The following is an 8,950-nucleotide window of genomic DNA, read 5'->3' on the forward strand; positions in this document are numbered from 1 at the left end:
GCCAGATGGGTTATTCAGTTACACGGCTGTGGGAGTTCAGAAGAGGGAGAGGGCCTTCTGGCTGGGAATGGTTTGGGGAAGAAGACGTCTGTGTTTGGCTGGTGAGATGGGACTCTGGGGACTCTGAAGCTGAGGCAGGAGTTATGAAGGGCCCAGAAGAAGGCAGAAGCCCCGGGTCAGGGAAGAGTGGGCATACTTGGCAGGAGAGGAGGGGCTGGTGCTGAAGAGAAGAGATCCAGTTGTGCGGGGCGTTAGGGCTCAGCTGGGAGACAAGAGCTGCGAATGGCTGGTGCCACCTTTTCCACTGTGCAGCCAGCCACGTGTCCTACCCACAGAGCCCTGCAGCTGGGCTCCCTGCCGTGTTTCTCCAGAAACATCTACCTGTACTTTTCCTCTGCCTTTGAGATCAAACATGCAGTTTTGAGGTGGCCAGTAGCCAAGATGAGGCTCAGTGAAGCTGAAGGAGTTGGGATTAGGGCAAGTCTGAGGGCAGGTTCCGTGGTGAGTCTGTGGCCAGGGTTAAAGTTCAGGCTGCGGCCAGGTTGAGGGTTCAGTCTGGGATCAGGGTTGGGGTTTGTCCACAAGTGCAGGTTTCTGATTGGATCCCATTTTTCTCCTGTGTCAGTAACTGTTGCTTAAGTTCATGGATGAATTGCAAATTTTGGCCAGGTCTTCTCATACGCTTTCAGCCTGTCTCTCTGGGCCCCTTCTTTTGGCTTTCTTCCCCCTCCTACTGCGCCACACATGCGTGCATCTCTCCCAGACGTCCCCAGGCCCAGCTGGCCCTAGGTCCCAACCCCTCACCTCCCCCTGTTCTCATTAGCTGAGGTGCAAGTCCTCAGGCAGTAGGTGCCTGGCCTGGGTTGTGAGGAGGGGGCTGAGTGGTGGGAGGTGGGGGGGGGCAGCTAAGCTCTCTGTCCTGCTGCCCACCCCCCCACCAGCGGCCAGTGGCTCTTGTCCCCTTATCATGATCATGTTGGGTTGGCTGCCTTACTCAGTGCCCAGGAATTCCGGCTCACACAATGCCTGGGTGCTTTCGAGGCAGGTTACTGAAACTTTAATCCGAGCTTTCCTTTCATTTCTGACCGCCCCCACCACCAACTGCCATGGTCTCAGCTGGGCCACTCCCTTCCCCTGTCCCCAGCAGACACTCCAGTTAGGTCTTGGAGGAGGACTCCCCATCCAGCACAGCTTCGCCCCCCAGGCTGTCCCTGGGCCAGGTCGGGGTAGAGTGGAGGTATGCTGGTGGGGGCCATGGGACAGGGCAATGTCTCCTTGTCCCACTGCCAACCCCCCGGGTGCATGCTCTCCAGCATCTGGTCCTCGGCTGCCTTCCAGTTTGGCTGCCTTCCTCCTGGCCTTCGTGCTTCAACACGCAGGAGTTTCAGGAGTGGCTGTGAGGATGCAGAGCCCAGCCTGGCACTGAGGAAGCCAAGGAGGGAGGGGCTCATGCTCTGGTTGTCCTTCTGCCTCTCTCAGCTTCTGTTGGCCTTTCTCTCTGTCATCTCTGTTTGCTCTCACTGTGTCCCTGCCCCACCCAGGCCCTGGCCTCTTCCTGCCTCCTCTTGCCCCCTCCTCTTTCCCCAACCCTGTTTCTATCTGTCCCTGTGGCTGTCTTGCTCCTGCTCCATACCTCTGCCTGCATCCCCTCCCGGTCTCCATCCCCTGTCTTGTCGCTCTTCCCTTTCTGTCTGCATCTCTGGCTTGCAGACTTTTCACTCCATCATCACAGATTGGAGGGGCAAGTCTCATCCTCAGTTACTTGGCAGCAGAGACATGACAAATACCTGTTGGTGATGATAATAATTTGAGGGAGAGACCCCCTTCCGCTAACCACTCCCCCACCCAAGTATCCCATTATAGGAAACATCATCACCCACTCACTTCTTGGAGCAAAGGAATTCAAAGCCACAGAATGCTCTCTGAGTTCCTACCTGGCAGGTGCCAGCCCTGTGCTGGGGGCTGGGATGTAAGTAAAGCTGACCTCCATCCTTCAAGAGTTTACAACAGAGTAGAGGTGATGGGGCAGAGGCAGGGGCAAGAACACAAATGCTGGAGAAAAGAATAACAAGATAAGATGAAAGTAATCGTTCAAGGCAATAATTGGAGCCTGTAGAGGAACGTGCAGGCAAATTTCCCCTGCCGTTTTGAGGACTAAGGAGTCAGCATGGGCTGGGGGAGCTTGCAAATCCTGGCAGAGTCCGTGAGAGCCAGGTGGGATCTGTGGATGACCTGAGTGCTTGCAGGGAATGAGGCGGCCGTTCTTGGCTCGGACACGTGAGCAGTGGTGCAAAGGGGAAAACATGCCTGGACAGGGAACTGTATTCAATATTTTGTAGTAACCTATAATGAAAAGAACATGAAAACAAATATATGTATGTGTCTGACTGAAACATTATGCTGTACACCAGAAATTGACACATTGTAACTGACTATATTTCAATTTTTAAAAACAGTGCATGGAGCCAGGGTCCTGGGATGTTAGCCTGCTGAGAACAGATGGTGTTTGCGAACAAATGGGAGAAAAATTGATAGGTTCCTTGAATCCAGATAGTGGATGTATACTTGACCCTTGGGGCAGTAGGGAGGCAAGGTAGCTTCTTGAGCAGAGGGATGCTGGGCCAAGTGACCATCAGGAAGCAGCTTCAGGCCGCTGTGTGCACCCTGCTTCCTCCCTCGGCACATGAGCACCAGAGGGATGCTCATGTGTCGAGGAATGTGATCCACACCCACAAAGGCACCTGTGCAGACCCTGACCTCCACGGAGGACCCAAGTCAAGGCCACCGCACCTGCCTGCAGAGGGACATCTCCAGGGATGAGGCCCTGGGCATATGCCCCGGCAGGTCACGGAAAGGAGTTGTGATGACCCTATCCCCTGTGCTTACGCCCTCCAGTTGCTTCTCATGTGCCTGGAATAAAGCTCAGAATCTGTGCAGAGGTCACAGGCCCTGCCTGGCCTGGAGCTTGGGTCCTGCTGGGTTTCCCCATGGTGGGGTCTTCTCAATATGCTTAGGCTGTCTCCCCACATCCTCTCAGCCCGCTCCCTCCCGCTTCCTCAGGGAGGCTGGCACTGCCCACTGCGGATGAGGTGTGGTCCTGTCCCTGCGCCACACGTAGGGAGCCCTGGCTCCTAGCAGGCATCCTCGGGGGGCGGGAGTGGGGGTGCCTGGCTGCTTCCCAGTGCCTGTAAAGCACCTGGTACTATAAAGGATGACATAGTGAGGAATGCAGCTTCTAAATCCCGGTGTTTCTTGAGTCAGAGGAGCAGCTGGAGAAGGAGCCATCCTTAGAAGCTTCTGGACCGGTGTCCTTTCCATCTTCAGGATATCTGTCCCTTCAGGGTTTGCACCCTCCAGGTGGTCCCAGGAGACCCCCTTTCCAGGAAGCACGCCCCGAGCAGTGCCCTAGTCCTGGTTGCTTCTGTCCCTCAGGAGGAAGTAGATCGAGGACCCAGTGCAGCATCAAGAGACCCAGGTTCCAATTTGCAGAATGGCTGTGAGGTCTGAAAAATTCATGTCTTTGATCTGAACACCCTTGGTGTGAGGCAACTGAAGGCCCACCTCAGAGCAGCTTAAACAAGAGGGTTTGGCTGCTCACATAGCAGGGAGTCCTGACATAGGGTGACCCCGGGATGGATGACCTAACAGGCCAACATTCCTCACCCTCAGGACCTGGGGACCTCTCATCCTTCCTCCGCCTAACGCCGCAGTTAGCAGTGTCCCCCTCAGGGGGGTAAATGTTAAAATAGCGTCTCTCCTTTCAATAGTGAGAAACCTTTCCCTTAGATCTACCCCTTCCCTTCGCAGGTCCTATCGACCAAGACTGGGTGACCTACTTGGGCCAGGGGAGTGAGACTTTGTCACCAACTGGCGCTGCTGGCTCTCAGAGGCAAGCCATGTCACACTGTGATTGTCCTGGTGATGGGGTGCTCTGGCATTTGGAGGTGGGGGGCTGGAAGGTGTCCCGCAGCACCTGGGATGGTTCGCATCTTCCATGACTTTTGAATGTCATCCGAGCCATTCATGGAGGTGAAGAACCTTATTTTTATTAGGCAAGCACAGGCTCTCGCTTCATGCTATAGGCGTGTTCTTGCCCAAGCCTTACCACGCAGATTGAGGGAAAATACCTCATGGTACAGAGCTGCCCGCCATTGTGGAAGGTCCCAAAGAACCCGGGCAGTGTGGCTTCACAGGGGGCACGAGTGACAGTCGCCCCTCTGGTCACTGCATTTACTGCTGTCCCATGCGTCCTCTGGGGTGGCCTTGCTTGACCATATAACGCCTCACAACACAATTAGCTTATCAGAAATGACCTTTCTTGTGCCTCCTTTATATTAGCTACGGTACTGTGTTGATTTTTTTGTTTCTTTTAAACTATTTCATCTATGGATTTCACTTCAGGATAAAAAAGAGGCTGGCTCAAAATGTCTGTTATCAAAAGAGGGTGTTGGGTTCAAGAGGGTTATGAACTGCTGCCTTAGACAAATAGAGTTTGTCCCTGGGGCTGAGAGGGGGCATCCTCCTTGGGCCCCTGTGATGATAAAGTTCAGGACAAAACTGGGAGTTCCCAGCATCAGAGTCTTCTGAGATCAGCTGGGAAGCTACACTTTCTCCTATGAGGGGTGGGGGGCTCAGTTTGCTCATCTGTGTGAAATGGGTTGACAGTCTCAGCCCTGCTCACCTCCTCCCTATGAGGCTCTAATGCAGGGAACTGTGAACGTTCCTAGAGAGGATAAATAATGATCAAGTAGGAGGGCACTGCTGTGTCCCTGGGGTCCTTTAGCTGTCTTTTTTTTTTTTTTCCGGAAGTACTGGTAAGTCTTTTGGCGACATCACTATATGCTATTTCAACCTCCTTATCACTGGGGCAGGTATTGGTGAACTCATCCCTACTATAAGCATTAGTTAAGTATCTCCAGATGCCCGTCATTCCTTTTGGAATATCAAAGTTGCGATATTTTTTGGCCACCACCTTGACAACGTGCAGTTTGGGCAGCAGGTTGCAATCAGCTAGTGTCATTTCATTGCCATCCAGAAATTTACATGTGGAAAACTTAATGTCCTCCATACTATTCTCATCAATTTCATCAGGGAGGGGAGAATTCAGATATTCATCCAGTTTCTGCAGTGTCTTCAAGAGACCCCTCTCCAATGCTTCATTAGCCTCTGGCCTTGAATTCTTGATATATGCAGAGAATTTGGCAAAGATGTCCATTCCAGCAGTATTTGATTCTGGGTGTTTTGGTGAAAGCTTTAAGTACTTGGGAGGGCATAAGACTTCTTCAAGAAATTCTTCAATCTTATTTACATCCGTTTTGACCTCCTTGCTGAACGTTATAAATGGTGGGTGGGTCCCCGGAGCCAAGTTCTGCAGGTCTGCAGGCTTCCTTTTCAGGTCAACAGTTGTGACACTAAACACAACTCCTTTAAGCCAAAGAATCATGAAGAGCCTCTGGGAAAAGGGACAGTTTCCTATGCTTTCACCATCACTGCCAGCCTTGACGAAAAGCTCGATGATGGGCTCTTTGTCCTCCTCCTTCAACCCGTTCAGCGGCATTGACAGCGCCATGGCCAGCTCGGCTGGGCTCCGCGGACGGCGGCAGCGGCAGCAGCTGCTTCTGCTCTGGGGTTGTTCTGGCTGCGGACTCCCGCCTCGCTGCGCCTCCCAGGACGGTCCCGGAGACTATCTCGCCTCAGCCTGACACCTCAGGTCCTCCTCCTCAGCACCGCCCCACGCCCCGCGCGCGACTCTGAGGCGGCGGCAGCCCGAGCTGCTTCAAGTCGCGGGGCCCCTTTAGCTGTCTTAATTGGCCACTGGTCATGCCCCCAGGAGCCTATGTCCTCACAATCCTGTATGTTAGCCCCAGATTCATTAACACCATTAGCTTCAAACAGAAATGCCATTACCAAAGCATTCAACTCCATCAAAATGTGTGTCTCCCCAGGAGACCAGACATTCTGTTGGGCTGCTCCTCCCAGGGCAGGACTGCCTGCTGCTGGGCCCTGGGTGCTGCAGAAAAGAAACAGGTGGAGATGGTGACATTCCAGCATCAGGACGTGCAGAGATGCTGCTGCTTGGAGTCCACGTTGCTCCCCTGGAATTCCACTCCTGGAGACTTAGATGCTGGCCGTCCACTTCTTCCAGGAGGCAGGGGTGGCTGGGAGGTGGGAGGAGCTTTGGCAAAGTCGCAGCTTGCTCTTGTGGGGTGGGGGTGAGGGTGGGGTGAGTCTCAGTCTTGCAGTCAGAGGGTGGTTCAGAGCGAGGCCGACCACCTGGGTTTAAAACTAATGCCTGGATTTAAATGCAAGAGCCACATATTCATCCCCTCTGTGCCTCAGTTTCCTCATCTATAAATGATGTCATAGCATATCTATCATTGGATTAAAAGAGACCATGGCTAGAAGGCTTCAGAAAGGTGCCTGGCGCAATGTGATTTAGCCATTAGCTGGCTTGTTGCTGACACATGAAGTTCCAGGGCTCAGAGCAGCATGCTGCGGGGGTACCCCCATCCTTCACTGGCCCAGCAGCTGTAGTCTTAGGGGGGATGACTCACAGGTACTCTGGGGGAGCCGCCCCGGAACCTGTGTCTCCCCTCCCAGGCCCCGGGCGGCTGGGCCCGTGTAGTGACCTCAGCCAGGAGGAGTGAGCAGTCTTACAGGGCTGCCTCCCCCTGGGGCTCTCCCAACCCCGCCTTGTACCTGCTCCTTAGCAGGTGACCTACAGGCAGCAGGACTCCAGGGGACACCCCCAGTGACTCACCGTAGGACCTCTCGGCCCCAGCCTACGGCAGCCCACTGCTTATAGCTGATTCCAGCCCCAGCCTCAGATGCTCCACTGACCCTGACTGATGTGTGACCCTGACCTTTGACTGACCTCTGACTCCAGTCATAGACAGACTCCTGGTCTCGGGCTGAGCTCTGGCCCTGGTTGCAGACTGACCCATCTCCCAGACATGGAGGATGGTCAGGGGGCTGCTGGGATGAAGTCTCTCTCTCTGCACCACTTGTCCCTCTCTTCTGATCCCCGAGCTCTGGGCTGGGCATCTGACTCCCTGAAGATGGGGAGTGCCTGCCTCGCCCCCCCTTGCTGGGAGTGATCACATGGAGAGGTGACCTCACCCTGGGAGGAGAAGGTGCTGGCTTTGTCCCTTTAGTCCACCTCAATAATGGCCACTGAGAAGCATCCTTCCTCCTGCCCCTCTACCTCCAGCTCCCAGATGGAAGGGACCAACCCTCCACCCGACATCCCCTACTGAGGGGATGTGGCTCCCTAAGAGCAGTGACAGAGCTCCTCCACGTTGGACCAGGTTTCTTAAGGACAGAACTGTGTCTTTTCCACCAGACTGGGGCATCCTCAAAAGCTGGAATTGTGTCTTAATCACCTGAGGGGAATCCCCAAGAAGAGGATAAGAGCAGCTTTGTACAAACTTGGCTTCAAATCTTGACAGCATTCATTAGTGTGTGTCCTTGGACCAGTCTTTTAACCTCCCTGAGCTCAGTTTCTTCACCTGCAAAATGGGGCCAGTGACATTACTTACCTCACGGAGTTGTGAAGGTTAAATAGGCCGAGCTTCAGGAAGCTCTGGGCAGAGCGTGTGGCATGTGTAAGCGCTCAGCGGACGTCAGAGGTCAGAGATACCGTGCTGCCATTGCGTCAGGGCTTCTGCAAGGGCAGGTAGGCTCAGTGACACTGAGATCTTTGCCCCCTGTCACTCAAACCAGGCTTTCCTCACTGGAGAGTGATCAGATGGCGGTGCCTGGGCTGGCTTCCCCTGCCACCCTCAGGGGCTCTGCACCTTCAGGGCTTGGCCCAGCTCCTCCTCAAAGCTCCTCTCTGCCCTTCACCCTATGAAGGCTTCTCCTCCTTGACTTCACCCCTTACATCTACTCATCCACGTTGGGTTGCTGGCCCAGCCCAGCCTTTCCAGGAAGCCTCCTGGGTTCATGTTTGCCACGGCCCAGGTCTCTAAGGCTAAGTCACAAAATCCAGGGCTAACCCACCACGGCTGCTGGCCTTGCCGTGATGATCCCTGGCTGCCTGGCTCTTCAGAGCCAGTGAGTATCCGGGGCCTGGCCTGCCCCTCCCTCCACAGATCCTAGGGCAGGGCTGGGGCAGAGGTGGGGCGAGTCCTCTGAACAAGAGCCACTGTGCTGGGACATCTCTGTGGCAATTATGACCCAAACAACTACCCAAACTCCCCTTGGGAGGGTGTGGTTTTTTTTCTCTCTCTCTCTTTTCAATTCAGTAAATCAGCTAAGTCACTTTGAATCACTCCAGTTGGCCACTTGGGGCTTTCTCCTTAGTGAAGCCTGATTCATTAAGGCAACAGGACAGGTGCCAAGGTCAGCCATGAGTTCATGGACTTGGGGCATACTTCCTGTGGGCAGGCCAGGGAGCCCTGCCCACAGACCATTGCTTAGGAGAAAGAAGAGCAAGGCAGGCACCCCAATTCATGCCCCAGGACTGACCTCTGGGGAACGGATCAAGAAAACAAGGATGTGATGCCCCATGGGCTCACTTTGTCAAAGCAAGGTGTGAACTCAGGCTGCCCCAGAGACAGAGGCATCCATTTTTTTCAATCAGCCACAAGCATTCTTCAAGGATCTCCTAGATGCCAGGTTTAGGGGGAAGATGAAAAAAAAAAATGATTCTTTGATTCCTGGAGACTCCCTTTTCACCTTGGCTACTAGGGAGCTCAAATATTGACTTAGTCCTTAATCACAATGATCTGTGTCAACCTCTATGTTTGACATATTTGTGTCTTTTTCCTCTTGAATTTTTATGTATTATGATTATTATTGTCTGCTCATTGCAGCATAGTAGTATGCGTGTATTTTATTATAAGCTACCTTAAGCCCTATCTGGAAGTAAGTAGAGTATAAATGAAAAATCAAATAGTAGGGTCCGGAGGAGCTCACAGACCATTAAAGGGGAGTCGTGGGAATATCC

General features: G+C 53.6%; 1 protein-coding gene and 1 long non-coding RNA gene across 2 annotated transcripts; both read right to left on the reverse strand.

The window, feature by feature from the left end:
• Positions 1 to 1,094: 1,094 nt before the first annotated feature.
• On the reverse strand, positions 1,095 to 8,088 carry LOC140685848 (uncharacterized). The gene is made up of 5 exons (XR_012059279.1): positions 8,002 to 8,088; positions 7,539 to 7,663; positions 1,935 to 2,052; positions 1,634 to 1,787; positions 1,095 to 1,422 (listed from the first exon to the last, which is right to left on the reverse strand). It is a non-coding gene; the product is annotated as an uncharacterized lncRNA (long non-coding RNA).
• LOC102537452 (chloride intracellular channel protein 4) lies at positions 3,132 to 5,770 on the reverse strand. The gene is made up of 2 exons (XM_072938354.1): positions 4,813 to 5,770; positions 3,132 to 3,202 (listed from the first exon to the last, which is right to left on the reverse strand). The coding sequence occupies exons 1-2, from the start codon at positions 5,567 to 5,569 to the stop codon at positions 3,132 to 3,134; spliced, it is 828 nt and encodes a 275-aa protein (XP_072794455.1). The 5' UTR covers positions 5,570 to 5,770.
• Positions 8,089 to 8,950: the final 862 nt, after the last annotated feature.

Source organism: Vicugna pacos, chromosome 15 (assembly GCF_048564905.1).
Source record: "Vicugna pacos chromosome 15, VicPac4, whole genome shotgun sequence".
NCBI lineage: Eukaryota > Metazoa > Chordata > Mammalia > Artiodactyla > Camelidae > Vicugna > Vicugna pacos.

Coding starts and splice junctions, on each gene's coding strand:
- LOC102537452 (XM_072938354.1), bottom strand. CDS start 5,569: ATGGCGCTGTCAATGCCGCTGAACGGGTTGAAGGAGGAGGACAAAGAG. Junction 3,203..4,812: donor TGTCGCCAAAAGACTTACCA/GTACTTCCGGAA, acceptor CATCCTTTATAG/TACCAGGTGCTTTACAGGCA.